Source organism: Spinacia oleracea, chromosome 6 (assembly GCF_020520425.1).
Source record: "Spinacia oleracea cultivar Varoflay chromosome 6, BTI_SOV_V1, whole genome shotgun sequence".
Taxonomy (NCBI): domain Eukaryota; kingdom Viridiplantae; phylum Streptophyta; class Magnoliopsida; order Caryophyllales; family Amaranthaceae; genus Spinacia; species Spinacia oleracea.
Genome location: NC_079492.1, coordinates 68,092,420 through 68,114,712, shown reverse-complemented (window position 1 = coordinate 68,114,712; position 22,293 = coordinate 68,092,420). Strand labels below are relative to the sequence as shown.

Below are 22,293 nucleotides of genomic sequence, written 5' to 3'. Positions count from 1 at the left end.
TATGTAATTTTGTTGGATTATCATCGAGTTTCAGACCTATAGTTTTGATTTCTTGTTGTTAGTGAACTTGAATATATTTCAATGATTGGCTTGTCGAAATTGAAAAATGGTTAATTTCTATATTTAATCACTTTCAACACTATAAATTGGTGTTCCATTGGTCAATTAATTCAAATTCTTCATTTTATGTCCATTTTCAATTATTTCAAATCCCCCCCTGTGTTTTGTTGCAAAGTAAGGCTTATTTAGCTCCTATGTTGAATTTGATTAAGTACGAGTGCACAAGGAGGTTTTTTGGACCACCTACTATAAGATGTCAAAAATTTCAAACTAATACTAGTAGTTGTCTAATTGTCTTTGTCTATATATGTAACTTGTTTGAACAAATTCCCTTTTATTCCTTGTTGCATCAACTATGAAACTATAAATAGTCCTACATGATTAGAATCAGTTTTGAGTTTGTATTTGTGAAGCTAGTTTAGCAAATGCAAGTTCTAGTCAAATTATGAACATAATTGATGGACTAGAGGATTTTTATGGAAGAGATAACTAAGCAATTAATCGGTGAGAAACTGAGAACTTGAAATTTTTGGTAATGGGGTAGTCTTTTCACAAGGGACGAGTAATTACTCAGGAAATAGAATCGTTTCCTTTGTATTAAACTGCAGCAAATTTTTTTAGGGCCCAAATAATTGGGCCCTGTGATGTAGGTCCGGATAGGCCTCTTAATAGTCGGGCCTGTTTAATATGGTTGTTGTGTTTGCCTCTAGTTGTTAGAAATGGATCGCAATTGGATGTACGGTTCAAGAACTACGAGTCAATACATTCTAGGGGTTGAGGAGTTCATCGCATGTGCAGTTGCGTATCAGTTGAAGAATGGTGACGAGTCAATACTTTTCCCTTGTTCTAATTGTGATTGTTCTAGGAGGTTTCGTAATGTTGATCAGATTAGGGAACATTTAGTTCGTCGTGGCTTTAGGTTGAACTATACAAGGTGGATATGGCATGGTGAGAGTGTTAACCATGGGAAGTGCAATATTAACTATGGGCACTCAGGAACCAACTTCGGAGGTGATAATGATATCCATGATGACGATAATGGTAGCGATGATATGGATAATGATGAGCTGGACTACGTTGAGGATGATGAGATAAATGAGATGATGCAGGATGTAGAAGACTATCTCAATGATCAACCTAGTATGTATGAGACTTTATCGAGTGCCGCGAGTAAGCCATTGTATCCTGGTTGCTCTAAGTACAACATCTTATCTGCTATGTTGAAGCTGTATAATAAGAAATCAAAATACAACTGGTGTGATCAGAGTTTCACTTCTCTATTGGAAGATTTGAAAGATATGTTTCCGGAAGGGAATGAAATTCCGATATCTAACTATCGAGCAAAAACGATGCTTTGTCCTATGGGTATTGATTACCAAAAGATACATGCATGTCCGAATGATTGTATATTGTATCGGAAAGAGTATGAAGATCTTCACAAGTGTCCAAGATATGGGTTCTCGCGCTACAAGCGGAAGAAAGTGGATGGTACACCAGATGAGAAAGGACCTCCGGCAAAGGTGTTGTGGTATCTTCCGATAATACCAAGATTTAAACGTTTGTTTGCGAATAAGAAGGAAGCAAAGAATTTAAGGTGGCACGAAGAAGGGAGAAAGAAAGATGAATATCTTAGACATCCCGCCGATTCTCCACAATGGAAGAATTTTGATGAGAAGTTCGATGATTTCGGTAAGGAAATGAGAAATTTAAGGCTCGGTCTTTGCACGGATGGAATGAACCCTTTTGGCACACTTAGTACTCAACACAGCACTTGGCCGGTTCTTTTATCCATATATAACCTCCCTCCTTGGCTTTGTATGAAGCGAAAATACATCATGTTGTCCCTTTTGATATCAGGGCCAAAACATCCGGGAAATGATATTGATGTTTACTTAGCACCACTTATTGATGATTTGAAAGTGCTATGGAATGAAGGTGTTCCCGTGTTTGACTCTTACACTGAAACAAACTTTACTTTGCGTGCTATGATATTTTGTACTGTGAATGACTTTCCGGCATACGGAAACTTATCGGGTTATATTAACAAGGGAGCAAAAGCATGTCCGATTTGTGAAGATGATATGGTGGGAGAGTACTTAGAACATTGTAAGAAGAACATATACTGGCATACTCGTAGGTTGTTACCTCTTGATCACCCTTATCGAAAGAAGAAAAAACCGTTCAATGGGAAAACAGAGGTTCGAGTTTCCCGTCCTCCTCTTACTGGAAGCGAGGTGTACGAGCGGGTCAAAGATATCAACACAGTCTATGGAAAGCCTTACAAGGCTGTAAAAGGAGCCCTTTATAAGAAGAAGTCCCCGTTTTGGGATCTCCCGTATTGGAGGCATTTAGAGGTCAGGCACTGTCTCGATTTTATGCACGTTGAAAAAAATGTTTTTGAAAGTATTATTGGGACATTTCTTAATATAACGGGAAAGACAAAGGATGGTGAAAATGTTAGGAAAGACATGCAAAAATTGAAGATCCGTCCAGAGCTGGCGCCTGAAGATAAGGAAAAAGGAAAATATCTTCCTCCAGCATGCTACACTATGTCTAAGAATGAGAAAATAAGTTTTTTTGAGTGTTTGCGTGGCATAAAGGTTCCATCTGGATACTCGTCCAACATAAAAAGACTCGTGTCCAAGAACGAATTGAAAATGGTGGTTATGAAGTCTCATGATTGCCATGTTATGATGCAACAATTTCTTCCAATTGCGATCCGAGGGATATTGCCAAAGCACGTGAGGAATGCCATTACGAGGATTTGTTTCTTTTTCAATGCTATATGTAGTAAGGAGATTGATCCTTCGACTTTGGATGATCTACAATCAGAAGTTATCGTCACATTGTGTCAGTTTGAAATGTATTTTCCACCTTCATTCTTTGATATCATGGTACATGTGGTCGTGCATCTCGTTCGAGAAATCAAGATTTGTGGTCCAGTGTGGGCGAGGAACATGTATCCGTTTGAGAGACATTTGGGCACTTTACAAGATAAAGTCCGGAATCGATACTATCCCGAAGGTAGTATTATTGAAGGCACAATTGCTGAAGAGATTATGGGGTTTGTTGCTCAATACCTAGCAGGGCTAGAACCGGTTGGACTTCCGAAGTCTCGCCACGAAGAGAGGCTAGAAGGTCATGGTATAATTGGCCATAAAAGGATCGTGGTGGATCGTAAGATGAAGGCTAAGGCTCATTTGTACGTACTACAACATCTTTCTAAGGTTCAACCCTATATAGATGATCACATGGCTTATTTGAAGGAGAAGAATCCTTTGAAAGATGATCAGTGGTTAGCTAAGGAGCACAATGACACTTTTATAGCATGGTTCCAAGTCAAGGTTATGTCTCAACGCACTAAAACTCCAAAAGTAGTTTGTGAAATGATTAAGTGGCTTGCATATGGTCCTGAGCTTCTAGTTGACTCATATGAAGGTTATGATATCAATGGGTATACATTCTATACGGAGCGCCAAGATGCCAAGTCTGTTAATCAAAATAGTGGTGTAAGTGTGGTTGCATCATCAACAGAGTACACTAATGCTAAAGATACTAGCCCTCTAGAAGTAACTATGCCATACTACGGGGTGATTGAAGATATTTGGGAGCTTGACTACACCAAATTTAGAATCCCTCTATTTCGATGCAAGTGGGTTGACAATGGGCGTGGTGTGCGAAGAGTTGAGGATGGATATACACAAGTTGATTTTAAGCGTTTGGGTCATCAAAATGAGCCTTTCATCATGGCAGCACAAGTTAAGCAAGTATTTTACATTGTTGACCCCAAAGATAAAAAAAAGTCTATTGTTGTTCAAGGAAAGAGAAGAATTCTTGGTATTGGTGATGTGGAGGACGAAGAAGAGTATGATCAATTTGATGAGGACCCGCCGTTATCAAATGGCTTACCTAAGTCAAACGGGGAAGATGCATTTGATGCAAATTATATGCGTTATGATCATTGTTAAGGCTTATGGGTTGAAAAATCCAAATGATTTTGAATTACATGTTTACTATTATGTATGGTCTTTGATTTTTTAGTATTATTTTGGATGACATCTATGATTTTTTTTTAAATTGCTTTTAAGATGTGTCTTTGATTCCGTATCATTTGAGTGTCTTGAGTAATGTTTTCACTTCTGCTTAATGTGACTTGGATCTTTACTTTAATTTCCATTGGAATCTGACTTTCCCTAACCCTTACAAGAAAAATTGTATTATTTATTATTATCAATTATCTGATGCAAAGAAGGATTTTTTTTACTTGTGGTCAATGAACTTAGTATGAACTAGAAATACGTTTTTGTTATATTTTGCATAAAAGAACTCTTACAAGAAATCTAGGGCATAGGCTCACCATTGAATATTTGGATTCTTTCATGTAGATGAACTTAGTATGAACTAGAAATACGTTTTTGTTATATTGAATAATGCAACTGACCATTTGATATGGACTTGACCATATAAGATCCTATTAAATGGTCTTTGGTTAAAGTGACATCTTCCCAGGAAATAATTTCATTGAATATTTGGATTCTTTCATGTAGATGTATATCGTATGTTGGTTGGCTTTAGTTTACCAATAGTTTATGATGATCACAGGGATTCTTTAAAAATAGAAGGATGTGATATCCAACCCAACAATTGATTTCAATTTATTTTTTTGGCAAGAAAGCACAGTTGTGTATTATTATAGTTGATTTATTTATAATTGTCCAAAACTAATTCATAAAAAGAGCTAGATTTGTTGATCCAGATTGATGGTGCTTCACTGCTTCCTGAATGTAAATCATTTTTCTTTTAATTTGCACTCTCCTTATTCTGAGCCCACTTAATATTTTGAAGCAAGTTGTTTGTTATTTTTCTCCAAATCTGTTTGGAACGCTTTCTTTTGATCTTTTGATTATTTTCTTATTAACCCCTAATTCAACATGAAGGTAGTTACGATTCAACACGTGATAAGAGTAGACTACTTTCTGATCCTTGGTTGAGATCTAGATCTTCCCGGCTTCCCACAGTTCTCTGTTAATGTATGATAGATCAATTATGTTAGGACATTTCAATAAACATTGATTCAGATCCTAAGGTTTTTCTATATTTTGGTTTTGAATAATTCAATTAATCAATTGTCAATTTCTGAAGTCCATATCAAATGGTCAGTTGCATTATTCCTTAATATAACAAAAACGGAAATAAATGTAAAATATAACATCCAAATGGTCAGATCCTAAGGTTTTTCTATAGTTTGGTTTTGAATAATTCAATTAATCAATTGTCAATTTCTGAAGTCCATATCAAATGGTCAGTTGCATTATTCCATATCAAATGGTCAGTTGCATTATTTCTTAACTATATTAGATATAGCTCGTTTTTCTCATCTAGTTGAGGCCAAACTGTGTGGAGACATGATTCCAACGTGGGATGTTGTTAAAAATGGCGGTGGTTATCATCAACTCTTCATGTGCAGCAACTAATTTACAAAATTAACAACTGCTTCATTTACTCAGTACATCTGCAGGCTACTCTAAAAACAATAGACCTAAACAAAGTACTACTTCCAATCAGGCTACTGTGAAAAGTCTGGAATAGCAAAGTTTAAAACACCAGGTTTCCACTATAAGCAGGCCATATCAAGGTGGAGTTCTTCCTCTTTTTTGTTTCCTCTTGTTCCCTGTTTCTTTTATGATAAAAAAGGTGGTTTCCGATCAGGTCTAAAAGGATGAGCAATACTTGTTTTTAACTGAATCGACAGAAAAGTTAGAAACCTTTTTCAAAGAAGAAAACACACAAGAAATTATTTCAGTTAATATGGAAGGAAGAACAGTTTTTGTGTGAGCAGCTTTCACATAGATAGAAACCCCTTTGACTGTTAACATTTGATCTATTCTTGGGATGTATGATAACTACTGAATATTTTCCCTTCATAAGATATTTATCAATTCCTAGAGTAATTGAACTGTAGACTCGCCCAAAGAAACCAGAGAGTTCACCATCAAAATCAACATAGCTTTATGCATGGAGGATAACTCCTAAAAAGTCGGGTATTGTTCTAATGATTTATTTTTTCTTTTAATAATGCAGGTCTATATGCATGGAGGATATAGAAGACTTGTATAATGATGGGATGTCTAGGGACAATGATCCCTTGTGTTATGAGCATCCAACTGAGACGGAGCATGATATTTCTCAAAAAGGAACTAAAAGGTATTGAGGTGAAGTAAAAGGGTTAAAGTCCCCTAATGTGCCAAAATTCCTAGAATGGGATTCATTTAATCGACCAACTGGTCATTCGTTGAAGGACTATAGGCAACAAATTGGGAAGACAGTGCATACTAAGGTCAGTATTTTGACAAACAAATGGGAAGAGGTACCTCAAGGTCTTCAAGACACCCTTTGGGATTACATTAAGGTAAGAATAGATCAACTGTTACATTATATGCATCATCCAATTACATGACTAGTGGAAAGTTTTCTACTAATGATTGTCTAATTATTATTGTTTTACCATGTAGACTATGTATCATATTGACAACAATCCACTGAAGAAAAAGTATGTAATGGCACACTTGAGTGACCGGTTTAGGGATTGGAAAGCTAAGTTGGTAAGTGGAAATATCACAAAGACAAGAAAAATCTCGCCTAATGCCAAACCACCTTACCTTGTATATGAAGCCATCACTGAAGAAATATGGCAGCAATTTGTTGCAGCTAAGACCACCGATACATTTAAGGTAAAACACAATTCAACGCATGATATATTATGATTACACTGTTATGCATTCGGTAATTAGATGCACCAACAACCTTGCCCACTAATCTTCATCATGTTCAATCATCTACACTTATATACAATCTGCCACACTAATTTCTTCTTTTCTAATAGGAAATAAGCGAGAAGGCACGGAAGAGTCAGTCGCACAATCTGCATCCTCATTTTATGGGGCAAAAAAGCTATTCACAGAAGGAAACTGAATGGGAGGTTGAAGGAAGATACCCTTCAGTCGGAAGTACAGATTCAACCATGAGAAAACGACATCTAAATTGGATTTTTGGCCGGCAAAAGAAAAACGAAAAAGGAGAATATGTTTTCCCTAAAGATGAAGCACGCCTGGTTGGTGAAAAAATAGTAAGTTGCGGTAGTTTTTCCTTTGTACATACACTTTTGTTCGTCGATTAATATATTTATTTCTTGCTAAAAAATGTGTTTTTGTAATTCTTTAATAAATGCATGTGTTTGTCAATAGGACAAGGAGGTTCAGGAAGTCGAGCAAGGAATTTGGACTCCACATAGGCAAGATGATGTCTTATCCCGTTCCCTTGGAAAGAAAGACCGTCGTGGACGTGTGGTTGCAGTTGGAGGAACAATCGGCCATCAAGCATATTGGGGGAAACCGGTTCGAAATAATGGAGAATATGATCATTTCTCACAAGCCGGACTAAAAAAGATTGAAGGCGATTTTGAGGCTAGAATAGAGCAAGTGCGAAAGGAAACTATAGCTATGATGGAAAAGAAAATGGAGGCCGTAGTTGAGGAAAAATTCATGAACTTGGTGACAAAATTAGGTCTAAAATTGCCGGTTGGGATGGAGATTGGAAAGACCACAACCACTACAACCACTACACGGAGTCGTAGCAACTCACCTTCTGTGGAGCTAGAGCCTAATTCTGACCCATTTGCGGAGTTGAAGGTATGATCTAAGTTGCACTTCTCCTTTTCTGTTGTCATTGCTGTAAATGATATTTTTCTAATTGGTTAAAGTGACATTAGTCAAGGACAAAGTATATATTATATGTATATTAAATTATTCTTAAATTCACTATAGTATTTTACTGTACTTTAGTACTTTACTAATGCTGGGTGAATAATGTTTTAGAGTCCTTTAGCATGTCGTCTGTGCCAACTTGATGATTCCTAACAATTAGTAGTCGTGGCTAGGGGTGTAGCATATCCGTTCAATGCTGAAGATGTAGTACACCATTCTGCAATGAAGCCTGGTTATTTGAAAGTTAGTGTGAACTCATGTGTTCCTGGCTATGAAACTGCACCTCTACCTGTACCCAACTTAGAGATGAAGGATGTTGGGGGAGCCGTAAAAATTTTTGTCCAATGGCCTAGAAAATTGATTATAGGGGACGAGGTAATTTGTTTAATATTCTAATTTCATGTAATTTTAATATTAATCTCGAAGCATAAATGATGACAATTTGACCTCTTATTAGGAGTTTGTTCCGCGACGCAAGATGAGTAGCGACAAACCGTTAGCGATTAATGTTGCTGTTAGTAGTGATATCGTTGTGGATCCTGATTCGTCTATGAAGTTGAAGGTACAGGTATAGAGTATGATTTATTTATTTATACTTTGGTAAGTGATTGATTTTAATAATATTTTGAGGAGGATAAATTCTCTGTTCGAAATTGAATGCATTTTCTTGATGTAAAAGTATACATTTGACATACAATGTGTTAAGATAAGAGGATTTTAACAGAACAGAAGGGAAGAGAATGTAACTGATTCATTATGTATATGAATTTTGGGGATGAGAAGGATAGGGAAATGGAATGACCCTATTTCTTTTCCTATTAGATAAACTAAATCCTTTAAAAGTCGGCAAGATTTGTAGAGAAAAGTAGCCCACTTCCCTTTTCCTTATTTCCCTTCCCTTTTCCTACCCAAACACGTTGTTAATGCTCTGAATATTCTACCTGTTGCTATTCTTTTGTGGGAAATTCTATATGATGCTCCTATACATAGCCAACTCTATTTGGTAGGCCACAAGTAATTGGAATATACTTGGTACCCTTATTGTTTGGTCAAAATAAAAGACATAATCACATAGCATCCTCAACTCACAGTAATTACTAATAATTAATAAATCAAAAACCATCCGTTTTAAGATTCCTAAACCACCCTGTCCAATTTAATGTTGTTTCCTACCCAAGTTTAAGTTACCTTCACATTCTCAGTCATCATTGTCTACAATACTTGTGGTAAAGTGGTTCCCCATTCCTGTCAGATAAGTGACCTCCCTTGCAGAGTTGTAGACATGCTGTGATGTCGTCCTTGTATTTTATAACGGAAATAATTGTTGTGAAGTCAACCTTGGAAAAATTAAATAGTTTGAATTGAACTTGAAAAGATTACCAGCTATATATACACTATATATAGTCCCTAAATCAACTCACTAAAAAATAGTATGATAGGTGTTTAGCATTGATTCATGTTGTTCTTTAATAACACATATCATATACCTGGTTAATATGAAGAAACCATTTAGAACCACATAGATTTTAAACATAATGACTGAACTCTTCCAAATTACCCCTAGGACCAACCTCTCACACTCCCACTTCATTTACACAGTGAATAACCTGTATGCTCACAGCTCACCCGCTAAATGTTTTCAATTATTTCATAATATGCGCCCAAAGACTCAGTCGAAGATAAATTGGGATGAAGGAGTAACTCATAATTCAATGTTGTTTAATTAATGATTTACAGCACTCAGCATGCACGTAAAGTCTTCTTAAATTATTCATGCACTGCAGCAGAACTAAGATATCAGACAGTCATTACATATAGACTAGACGAAGTATTGGATTAATCTTCCAGGAGCTTTTGTGTTTATTTCTGTGTAATTTAAGTTATGTCGTACCAAATGTCTATAGCCACCCCTGCTCCTTATATAAATTAGCACCTAAAAAAGACCTATTATAGAAGATGTAATAGCTGCACAAAAAGAACTTCGTCTGCTCTTCCTTTGATCATCTCAACTCATAGTCTTCTGTTGACTCAAATCAGGATAAGCTGTAAGGTTGTAGCGGCACACCTGCTATTACAGAAAAAATGATTATTTTTGCATAATTTATGAGAATGTATATTAGAGTATCATTTTAACAATCTTAGCCTCTTAGGGTCATAGTAACAAAGCTTCAACTCTTTACCAAGAACAGGTAAATGATGAAATGATCATTACATCCGTACTGATTTAAGCTGAAATGATTACTTCATTCTACAATCTAAACATTGTTAATTTAATGCATACTTCATAGGTACTTCTAAGCATTCTTATAATTAAATTGTGCGTTTCTTAACAGGACAAGCGGGATAAGGAAAAAATTGTTGATACTCAAAACACTGTTAAGTTCACTATGGAAAGGACGCCGCTTGTTTCACATAGTGTAATGAAGCATTTGAGTGAGTCATGCAAACGACTCGCTAATATTCTTACTGATCTACCCCCTGGTGTGGAATCCATATCTTTTCAATTAGCTGCTGAGGTATTCGGATACAAGGAAAATTTTTCTAGCTATATCTCAAAGGAGGATGTTGTCCAACTTCTCAGTGGGGCTTGGTTAAATATATCAACCATACAAATATTCATCATGTCAGATATCTTAAACTTCTTTATTAAATTTTAATATCTTTATGTTATAGTTATAAAAACTGGACTTTAATATCTAATGGTTATTTTTTCTTGTGCAATATGTTTAGGGCCTTACACGAAAAATGCAAGAACTTGAGTGTTGACTCAATCACATTCATGTGTCCGCAATTGATTTCAGCAACTACATTGTTGGCAAGTTCGGAGAACATAGATGAAGCATGTGAATACATGGCAAGGGTAATGAAAGCAGCTTCCGAAAACAATCAAAAGATCCTAGCCCCATATCATCAGAAGTAAGATAATCTTAACACCTACTCTTGATAGATATAGATTTGTTGGAGTATTATTTTTACATCAAAAGAAATATATTTGTTGTTGGAGTAATATTTTTGACATCAAAATAAATACGAAGTATATTCTTTTCAAATAAACTAAGTTGTCAAAAATAGAAACTCTAAGAAAAGGCAGAACAAGTGTAATCACTAATCAGGCCTCATGTTTGGCCTAGGCTTCTTAGGTAGTACATCTCGAGCCAAGCTTTGATAAAGTTAACACCAAAAGCTCACCACGATTGATCTCAGTTTAGTTGAAGCCCTTCATGCAGCTTGAAATTTTATGTACACTTGAGTAATATCATACATTTGGTAGTTAACTACTGTAGTTACCAATGATTGTCCAAAATAAATATTAAAAAAAAGCCGCAAAATTGCCACAGAATTGTCAATTTTAGCTCCCCTGTGGCAATCTGTTAAAAGTGCTATTCTATATCTGTTTAATTAGCATTGCTTGATAACTGCCTCTTCTGTAGTTCTGTGCTATTCTCAACACTATGGTATATACATTGAATGTTTTGTGATATTCTCAACACTATGGTATATACATTGAATGAACACCTGGAACTGAATGTCAGACACCAACACCTCCAGTCACCCGATTGGTTACAAAGAAAAATTAAAGAAAGTAAAAACAAGAGAGAAATTTGGCAGCACTATCTTGTCATGCCTAGAATAATCTATGTTTCTCCCTTCCTTTATATCACTGAACCATGTGTTCTACAAATACCTAGAGCGGCTCAAACACAGTTCGTCTTTCTAGGAGCTCAGATAAAACACTTCTCATTTTATCAACAGATATAGGTTTCAATACGCAACCATCCATACCAACCCTGACATAATTTTCTCGGGTCAACCTGTCCGCACTCCCATTGAGTGCTACAATTAACGCCTTTCATGACGCTTTGAGAACCCTTTTCTTATTTGAACAGCAACTTCAAAGCCATCAAATCGGCATAGACAAATCAAGTAATACCACCCTGTATTCTCGGGAGATAGCTAACAAACATTCCTCACTAGACGCTATAGCCAAGACATCACATACAACGTGCATCAGAAGTTTTTTTGTCACTGTTCTGCTAACCCTGCACATAAGTCCCCGTAGTATGCTTTAGAAAGTAAATTATAGCTAAAACATTTGCAAAGGGAACTCGCAGAACCAGTAATAGCCCTATTCCACTGATGAAGCCCACTATAAATGTAAAGAAAAGGAAATAATCACAATAGAGGTTGGATTCAGACTAGAATGATTCTACTCGCAGAACCAGTACGAGTGGTAAATATTATTTCACACGCTATTGACATTCTTATTATTATAGGATTTCCTTTATCATATAAACAATAGCTAATTTTGTTCATTGGTTCTTTAAACATGTAGCAATCATTGGGTGCTTCTTGTGATTTACCCTACCATAAATACGGTTCACGTATTTGATTCAATTAAGAAGAAACGCAGCCTAGCAATAAGAGTGGTATTGGAAAGGTAAGTTCATATTTTATTTTTTCAACATTTATCTATAAATTGATTAATACAATTATCTCATAATATTTGTGAATAATGATAATTGAACAGTGCCTTCGAAACTTACAAGGCATATGGTGGGAAAAGTAAAGGTCCACAATTACAATGGGGTGCTGCTGTGGTAAATATCTACAGTTTTTATCATTTCTTTTTTGGAAATTTAATTTAAGTGATGACTTGTTGACCTATGAAATATTAAATTGGTTTTCTCTAGTGTGCTCAACAGGATGGGGGTACTGAGTGCGGGTATTTTACTTCAAGGTTCATGTATGACATAGTCCACTCATATAGTGGAAGTGAAAATCTATTCAAGCTACGAATTTTTTTAAATAAATTTAAGTTAATGATCTCTATAGATATTATATATGTTAACATTGTTTTTTTTTCTCTTTCCAGGATTTTAAGGTGACTAAACCTTACACTAATGGGCAAATTCGTGAAGTTTTAACTTGTTGGGCTCCATACTTTTTGGACTTTGTATTCTCCTGAAGTATAGTATTTTGTTAGAATTAAAAGCTACTATTATTAGAAGATATTTACTTGTAACTGTTAAAGCTTATCTTCCATTGCAGTTTTATTTGTTTTGAAATATTTTGATGTTTTGGACAACTTGTAACAGATGTCGTTTTAGGATGATTTTATGGATTTTGAATGGTTAATGATTTTGTATTGGTCATGGGCAATATTTTATGATAGTTGATTTTTTTTTTTGATTTTAATTGCTTATTATTGGTACAAAATGAAGCGCTTTGGAGATAGATGATGGGATGTGTGGTATACTAGATTGCCTCGTTGTAAATGGAGGTGTTATTCCCTCTTTGTGGAATATTTTTTAAAAATAGAAAAGTTGCATATATTGCTTCGGGCTTACGATTGAGACCAAAGCAATTACTTAAATCAATTGATTTGAATAATTCATAAGTTCGAAGCAATTAGAACTTTTAATGCTTCGAACAATTGATAGGCGCGAAGCAATTGCTAGTACGTTTTAATAGTTGCTACGATCAAATGCTTCGAAATATTGGTAAGTGCAATGCAATAGGAGTCTTAAATGCTTCGCACTTGTGCGAAGCAATTGAATTCCTTAAATTGCATCGAGTCTATATGCTTCGCACATAATACGAATCAATAACCCTTTTTAGGCTCGAAGCAATATCCCTTTTTGTACTAGTGAGTGTTAATGGAGATGGTTGATTTGCATAGAATTGATGTATTTTGTTTTGGATATTTGCTAGCCTATACAAGTTTTCTAATGTAGATGGATCCTTTATGATGTTTATTGTCTATTTGCAGGAGAAATGGGCACAGATTTTACCCCCAAAATGGCTGTAAAATCACTTACATCACAACAACTAGTTCGAATACACCAGTTGTTCCGTCAGGCTAAATTCGGTGATCCTAGTGGTGATGTAAGCACACTTAATTATAAATTATCAATTTGCATTGAAATCCGTGTCCATCTTTTATAGCAAGTTATTCGCATTGCAGTGTCTCAGCCCTGCAGGGGAGTACAATCTTCGTTTAGGAATTATAAAAGAGTTGCATCCCGACATGGTTGCTACTTACTCAGGCAGGATTGTATCAACTTTTGAGAACTAATTAAGTTTTCTTCTTTACTTGACATCCTGCTGTATGTCATTATGTGCAGTGCTCAAGTATTTGAAGGCCACCCTTTCCTTGTGGAGGCTGGAGTCAGCGTTGGTGGCAAAGATGTTAAACAAGTAAGTAGTTCCTACTGCTTTGTTAATGTTAACATTGTTGATCTTGGCCATTGAGGTAGAGCAGTGATGTCAATAATTGAGGAACGAAAAGGTGGAGATGATGTAGTCTCTCAAAACAGAAAAAAGGAAGGAATATAGTGAAAAGACTGCTATGAGTCTGTTTTTCATCTTAAAGATTTACACGAAAGGATTCATTTTGTTATTACGAAAGTGTTTGGTTATTAAAACTTCACGGTATTGGCCAGGTCCAAAAAGTCCTGGGCCTTGTAGCTTTTGATGCTGTATTAAACGTGTAATAAGTTTGAAAACATTTCTTAGGTTCTTTAGTTCAAAGTTGGGTTATTTTTGCCCAAATATGTCCTAGAACGACCCAATTAGCCTTAAATGTGAAATAATAGATTGTAAAGAGCCTTAGAAAGTTGTAAATATGCATATTAAACGTGTAATAAGTTTGAAAACATTCCTTAGGTTCTTTAGTTCAAAGTTGGGTTCGAAAACTTCATTTTTGCCCAAATATGTCCTAGAACGACCCAATTAGCGTTAAATGTGATATAATAGATTATAAGGAGCCTTAAACTTCATTTTTGCCTAAATATGACCCAAGGAAACAAGTAAAGTAGTGATTTATAATTGCACTTACATGTAAAATATTCTTTGCATTTACATGTGTAAACAAAGTATATATAATTGCATATTTTATCGAATGTGTAGTGCTTTTCGGAGTTAAAAGAGACTAAGTGGACAATCTAAGGGAACTAAATTAACATGGATTCCAGCACAGGTATAATTAGTTTATTATTTACCTAAGAATCAAGTTTTTCAAAATTATAACATACAATGTGATAGAAATTTTACTTGTGTTATTTATTTTAATGCATGTAGTGTGCTCAACAACCAGGATCACTAGATTGTGGCTACTACGTCATGCGTTTTATGTACGACATAATAATGAATCATGGTAATAGTCAAGATCTTACTAAGGTATGTTCTCATAAACTACGTACTTTATATAATAAATTGAAGTACACAAAACTATTATATTGATCGATCGTTGATAAATTGAATTATTTACACTTTTTTAGGATTTTTCAAGAACATTGCCTTATTCACCGGAGGAGATTAATGAGGTGAAAGATTTTTGGGCAGATTACTTCATGAACAATGTCGAATTTTTAGCTTAATTTGTAATATGAACTCGATCTCTAGCTAGCTACCTTTGTTGTAATAATTTTATGTTTGTTGTAACATGTTGGTTGATCTATGACGAATTTAATTGCCTTTTATTGGGAACGTTAATTACGTCGTAAACTTTTGTGACAGGTATTATTTATAAATGTATTCCCGGTATTGGTAAGCATCTAATTTCAAAGACGATGATGTCGGAATTTACAAACTAAAATATTAAAAAACAAATTTTTTAAAAAAAACAAAAAATGTCATTTGCCACGCATGTTAGCTTAATGTGCGAGGCAAATGACTTAATTTTTTGGCGCCAAAAATGTCATTTGCGTCGCACATTAAGCTATTGTGCGAGGCAAATGACTTAATTTTTTGGCGCTCAAATTGTCATTTGCGTCGCACATTAAGCTATTGTGCGTGGCAAATGACTTTTTTTTTGGCGCCTGAAAAGTCATTTGCGTCGCACATTAAGCTAATGTGCGTGGCAAATGACTTTTCAACATGGTGCCTGAAAAGTCATTTGCCACGCACATTTGCTTAATGTGCGACGCAAATGAGGGTCATTTGCGTCGCACAAATGTACGACGCAAATGACTTTTAGTCATTTGCGTCGAGAGCTTTTGCCACGCACAATGTGCGACGCAAATGCACTTAAATGTGCGATGCAAATGACCCTTTTTCCACTAGTATGAACCTATACCCTAGATTCCTTAATATCTTGATTCTTAATTGTTTAATTATCGCCGTAGTTTTAGCAAACCATCAACCAAACTCTTGTTCCCAATAGTCTAGCCTAATTGATTAATAGTAGAAAGAACATTGTTTCCCTGTGGATTCGATCCTGACTTACCTTGCTACCTAGCTAGTGGACTTAGGTTATCTTTGATTAGGTGATACCACTTTAGCCTGTCAAGCCTAAACAGTCAAACTCAATCCACGATTGCATGCTCCCCTATAATCTGTGTATAAAGGTATAATCACCCCTGTTAAGTGCATTCCAGTCTTGCCCAAAACAACTAACAGTATGAGAGGTTATTTGAGTGTTCTCAGTCTTCTCACCAAGAAATATTAAAAATTTTCCCCAAAAGAGAACCACAAATCATATAGTTAGTGCTCAGAGACCTGATAAAGTTACCTGCTTCAAAGCTTCATCTTCATCCATAAAATTTCGCATGTCAGGTTGCTTCTGCAAAGATTTTTGCTTAGCAAATCTCAATTTTCTATTCCTTGCCTACATAGGGAAAGCATAGTAGCAAAACTTTTGATTCACTGCAAACTTCCTCAAAGTTTATTGTTTAAAACCCAGTACTAGGGATTTTCTTTAACATCATAGAGCTACTGAATCATACAAGAAGCAAACTTAAAAGTTCAATATCTCCATGGCCATCAAAAATTACAAAAAGTTCAATATCTCCTTGACCAATGTCTCATTGATGAGCATTACAATATTCCTTATAACTGTTCTCAGTTTTTCTAGGCTTGTTTTCATTTACGTACCCTGTTGGGGGAAGGAAAAAAGCATTTAGGATAACAAGATCAAAGCACAAGGCCAGATTTGGGTGGGGTGAGCTGAGGGGAGGTGGCAATTGCATACAAGCACAAAGTTCATATATTTCTAAATTGTTCATAAAATCCACTACATCAACTATCATAATGTCCTAGGGTCAAGAAACCACTCCATCTTCGATGAGATCACAGCCATGAAGCAACCTGCAAGGTGGTGGTTGCAAGGAATTGGTAATTGTGTTCTGAGTAGGAGAATCAATTCCAAGTGTTCTCAGTAGAAAGTGCCTAAAGTGCCTCTCCTGCAAATATATGCAGATTGAATTGTTCAGTCTTGTTCTAAATAAGTTCCGATAAGAGTCAATAAGTTTAGATAAGTTCAAATAAATATGATGCTTGTTTCTGCTGCCCCTGCAAGCCTCACACATGCACACAGCAACTAAGATTCTTGCTGTCACACTAGCTTGCACACATGTTGCATACCTCTGCAGTCTTGCACACATACCACACACCCTCACTCACACGAAAAACACACAACTATAAATGTAAAGAAAAGAAATATTCACAATATAAGAGGTAGGATTCAGACTAGAATGATTCTACCCCCACTGTGACAAGAAATATTTGATGTGAAGCACCAACCTTCAAACAATCGAAGCTACCAAAATCCCAAAGTAGTAGCTTTTACCTTAGTTTTCAGGAGACCAACAAGCCCACATGGATATGAGTGAAGAAAATTCTTCACCTTTAGTTGTTTACTAGGCAAGTTGATTCCCCTTACATTACATACTAAAATTCTAACCATACTGGTCAGAAGGTGCTCCCCCCTCTCCAGTATGAATGATCTTTGCATTACATCCCACACTACCAATTAAGAGGTCGTTGCCCTCCAAAATAAGGGCATGGAAAGTGTTTCTTGTACGAGTGGTAAATATTAATTCACACGCTATTGACATTCTTATTATTATAGGATTTCCCTTTTCATATAAACAATAGCTAATTTTGTTCATTGGTTCTTTAAACATGTAGCAATCAGGTGCTTCTTGTGATTTACCTTACCATAAATACGGTTCACGTATTTGATTCAATTAAGAAGAAACGCAGCCTAGCAATAAGAGTGGTATTGGATAGGTAAGTTCATAATTTATTTTTTCAACATTTATCTATAAATTGATTAATTTGTACAATTATCTCATAGTATTTCTGAATAATGATCATTGAACAGTGCCTTCGAAACTTACAAGGCATATGGTGGGAAAAGTAAAGGTCAACAATTACAATGGGGTGCTACTGTGGTAAATATCTACAGTTTTTATCATTTCTTTTTTGGAAATTTAATTTAAGTAATGACTTGTTGACCCGTGAAATATTAAATTGGTTTTCTCTAGTGTGCTCAACAGGACGGGGGTACTGAGTGCGGGTATTTTACATCAAGGTTCATGTATGACATAGTCCACTCATATAGTGGAAGTGAAAATCTATTCAAGGTACGGAATTTTTTAAATAGATTTAAGTTAATGATATCTTTAGATATTATATATGTTAACATTGTTTTTTTTTTCTTTCCAGGATTTTAAGGTGACTAAACCTTATACTAATCGGCGAATTCGTGAAGTTTTAACTTGTTGGGCTCTATACTTTTTGGACTTTGTATTCTCCTGAAGTATAGTATTTTGTTAGAATTAAAAGCTACTATTATTAGATATTAAGATATTTACTTGTAACTGTTAAAGCTTATCTTCCCTTGCAGTTTATTTGTTTTGAAATATTTTGATGTTTTGGACAACTTGTAATAGATGCCGTTTTAGGATGATTTTATGGATTTTTAATGGTTAATGATTTTGTATGGGTCATGGGAAATACTTTATGATAGTTGATTTTTTTTTGATTTTAATTGCTTATTATTGGTACAAAATGAAGCGCTTTGGAGATAGATGATGGGACGTGTGGTATACTAGATTGCCTCGTTGAAAATGGAGGTGTTATTCCCTCTTTGTGGAATATTTTTTAAAAATTAAAAAATTGCATATATTGCTTCGGGCTTATGATTGAGACCAAAGAAATTACTTAAATAAATTTATTTGAATAATTCATAAGTTCGAAGCAATTGGAACTTTTAATGCTTCGAACAATTGATAGGCGCGAAGCAATTGCTAGTACGTTTTAATAGTTGCTACGATCAAATGTTTCGAAATATTGGTAAGTGCAATGCAATAGGAATCTTAATTGCTTCGCACTCGCGCGAAGCAATTGAATGCCTTCAATTGCATCGAGTCTATATGCTTCGCACTTAATACGAATCAATAACCCCTTTTAGGCTCATGGCAATATCCCTTTTTTGTACTAGTGACTATGATAACAAGACAAAAACTTTGGGAAAATGGAATCACAAAACTTGTGTTTCTGTAAGTAACCTCAAAAACAAAGCCTTCTTTACAACAGATCTTTCTGTCCTAGGATTGATAGTGTCTAAGCGAGCACGAAATGGACAAGGTAAGGATAACCATCCAATGATAGGAGAATCACAAGTACAACACAACCTCAATGTAAAAATTCACTTTGTCGCATCTCAAATTCATTCGACCTCCCAAATTTAACATTATTTTCCATTTTACTTACAAGGTAATTAATACATCATTCTGTGATTTACATTAATAATTACTTACCAATCAGACGCTCAGCGTGAGGTTTTCCTATATTCACAAACTCATGTTGAAGAAATTGTAACAAATTCTGCTTTGAAGTTTCCCCAATAAGCCGCTTAATAAGTAATAGATCAGCAGCAGATGGATGGTACTTTGTCTCCATGGGTACCGGAGGCATTACATCAGTTCTTCGTGCAAATCCTATCGTCATATTTTTACTGCATCAAAAGAAAAAGATTAGCCAATGCCTAGAAGACAACATACTCAGTGAATTAGGCCTACTCTGGGGAAAAGTAAGAGTTCTCATGCATTGAAAAGGCCCAAATGTGGCAAGAGAAAAATGCAGAAAACTAAAGAAAAGGGGACAACATACTCAGGTGTTTCTGAGACAAATTTGAAGATGAATTGAGCATAAGGTGTGATTACAGCCATCTGACGCATGTAGTGCAATATCTTAGACTGCATGAATATGGTACCAGTTATTAGAAAATATCAGGAATTTCAAGTGCTGGTAACTAAAGTGCAAATAGGCAAAGCAGAAGAAGCTATGTCCGGATAAAGATCATATGAAAATTGTAACAAATACCCGGTAGGTAGTCCAGTTTCCCTCAATGACAACTTGAATTTCACCTCCATGCCAACGGTCCTTGTTTTCACGCTTTTCATGTAAGTGAATGTGGGGAATATTGCTGGAAAAAAATCATTACATAAATGATTAAAAAAAAAGTACTTTGTATTCCAAGGGAGCAATAAAAAACACTAGCATATCACTATATTAGTAGAACTATGTCAAGCATAAACCTATCAAGCATTGGAAATACAAGTATAAACCCACAAATTCTTTCAATATTAATAATACCTATGAATGTCAATATCCAGCCTGCAGAATGATAGTAAATTTTGGCCTTTCAATGCTGATGATATCTCTATTGGTAGTCTGGTACTCATCTTGGACCAAATCAAAGCCTGCATAAGTTTAATACGAATCATATAAGCCTGATACCATTCATAATATAGCATGGAAAATAAAGATGCTGACCGATGCTTGGATCCGACACGGGTCGAGGATCGACACGAGTACTTGAGGTAAAATAAAGAGTCTGAGTAACATTGACTAGGACAACAGGCTGACCAAATTAAGATGTAAAGAGAACACTCAAGAATAAGCCACGAGTCAACATAGCCACAGACATGGAAAGTATTCTATAACTACTAGCCTACTACTAGAGTAATCATGCTTGAATTAATACTTGCATTTAAAAGGACACTGGAAGTTCACGTACCTCACGAGCCTTAGCAGTCTCAAAATCATCATATAATTCCTGATCAACTCGCTCCCGATCAATGAGACCAATCATGGCGTTAAACTTACTTTTTCCAATCTCTTCACTGCAATAACAACAGTTGGTAAAAGCACGAAATCAGATGCTAAATTAAAAACAACTTGATCAAACACCAAGCTTATCAACAAATTTGGACAATGCCAACTTTACATACACGCCATAATCATAGAATGAAACCACTTACATTGTGACCTCCACAACAGGAAGCTCTGATATAGACTCAGCAGAATCGAGAGCATTTTCCACCAACTCTCTAACAGTAGTATACAGGGACTTACCAGGCTGCAAAAGAACAATATCACGATATGAAATTCTAGAAATGATATTACCCGCATTACTTTCCACTACAACCTATTAACACACCTCAAATTCCCCTCAAATTTCATGTTGGCAGTACCATAAATATTGAGTAGAGACTCATTATTGGTAAAATTTCAGTGAATGCACGGTAGAAGAAGGCGATTACTTCAATACAATTCGAGTGATGCAGGAGCAATAAGAAATAAATATCAGTATCACTATTTCACAATAGAGAAATTAATTGGCTATTTCAGCAAGCTGTTATTTTCATTAACCAAATTATTTAATGAAATTTGTTAGCATGCAACCGGGTGTACCTTCTACCAATTGACGAATTATGCGTCCAACCAAACAACAAGAGAATCATATAGTTCAAGCGAGATCGTATTCATTTCTCTTAGATGGCCATAAAACAACAATTCCTAGGTCAAAAATTAATTAAAAATCACACACATAAGGAAGAAAAAAGCACTAAATACTTGTAAAGGATTGAGCTTGGAACTTACATTGTCAAATCCTGCAATATTCTTATTCTCCGCAAAAAATTCAGCTGGTGATTCTGCCAATCCCACACAAAAAAATCAAAAATTCATCAACCCAAACCCTAATAAAAATCCAAATTTATAAAATCCCAAAAATTCGATAACAAAGGGAGGGGAAATTCGACTTACTTTGCTTGAGAACACTTTCTTTAGGTTCTCTAGGAGTCTTTTTAAAATTCAACAAAACCAACTGAGCAGGGGCGCCGCCGGAGTGGTCGGCGGCGTGGTCGGCGGCGTCAACAGGGACCAGCGTCGTGGTCTTGTCCTTATTGTGCGATGCGTCGTCTAGAGAACGACGGCAGGGGCCTTGTGGTGGGATGCGCTATAAGGACGAACAGCACGTTGAGGTTGAACAGAAGAACGACGCAGGGGCCGGAACGACGGGCTAGAACGACGGTAGTGAAGGCGGTGGGAATGGCAGCGGCAGTGAGGTGTGAAGTGAGACTTAGGTCAGTGACGTTGCTTTGGTTAGAGTAAATCTTGAGGAGAGAAGACGCGGCCAAATCCAAAATGAAAAACTAATTAAAGTTCCGAAATTTGTTTACTCCCTTGCGTCGCACAATTACAAATCTGCGACGCAGATGACTCTTAGAATCATCTGCGTCGCAGATTTTTAATTCTGCGACGCAAAGGAGTGAATATTTTGCGTCGCAGATTAGTAATTCTGCGACGCAAATGACTAATTTTAATACTAAAAACTGCCAATTGCGTCACATGTTTAAATACGCGAGGCAAATGTGGTGATGCAAATGATTGTTTG

General features: G+C 35.8%; 2 protein-coding genes and 1 long non-coding RNA gene across 3 annotated transcripts; 2 read left to right on the top strand and 1 right to left on the bottom strand.

Moving 5' to 3' along the window:
- Nucleotides 1-779: 779 nt before the first annotated feature.
- Nucleotides 780-4,028, top strand: LOC130463237 (uncharacterized). Its single transcript, XM_056832310.1, has one exon. It carries the CDS (start codon nucleotides 780-782, stop codon nucleotides 4,026-4,028), a length of 3,249 nt encoding a protein of 1,082 aa, XP_056688288.1.
- A 9,557-nt stretch (nucleotides 4,029-13,585) lies between these two features.
- LOC130462406 (uncharacterized) lies at nucleotides 13,586-15,302 on the top strand. Its single transcript, XR_008922532.1, has 5 exons — nucleotides 13,586-13,709; nucleotides 13,789-14,021; nucleotides 14,733-14,802; nucleotides 14,904-15,002; nucleotides 15,104-15,302. It is a non-coding gene; the product is annotated as an uncharacterized lncRNA (long non-coding RNA).
- Nucleotides 15,303-19,361: 4,059 nt separating this feature from the next.
- On the bottom strand, nucleotides 19,362-21,924 carry LOC130463236 (DNA topoisomerase 6 subunit B-like). The gene is made up of 7 exons (XM_056832309.1): nucleotides 21,498-21,924; nucleotides 20,876-20,973; nucleotides 20,632-20,737; nucleotides 20,208-20,314; nucleotides 19,935-20,037; nucleotides 19,722-19,807; nucleotides 19,362-19,566 (listed from the first exon to the last, which is right to left on the bottom strand). The coding sequence occupies exons 3-7, from the start codon at nucleotides 20,704-20,706 to the stop codon at nucleotides 19,362-19,364; spliced, it is 576 nt and encodes a 191-aa protein (XP_056688287.1). The 5' UTR covers nucleotides 20,707-20,737; nucleotides 20,876-20,973; nucleotides 21,498-21,924.
- Between the last annotated feature and the right edge of the window lie 369 nt (nucleotides 21,925-22,293).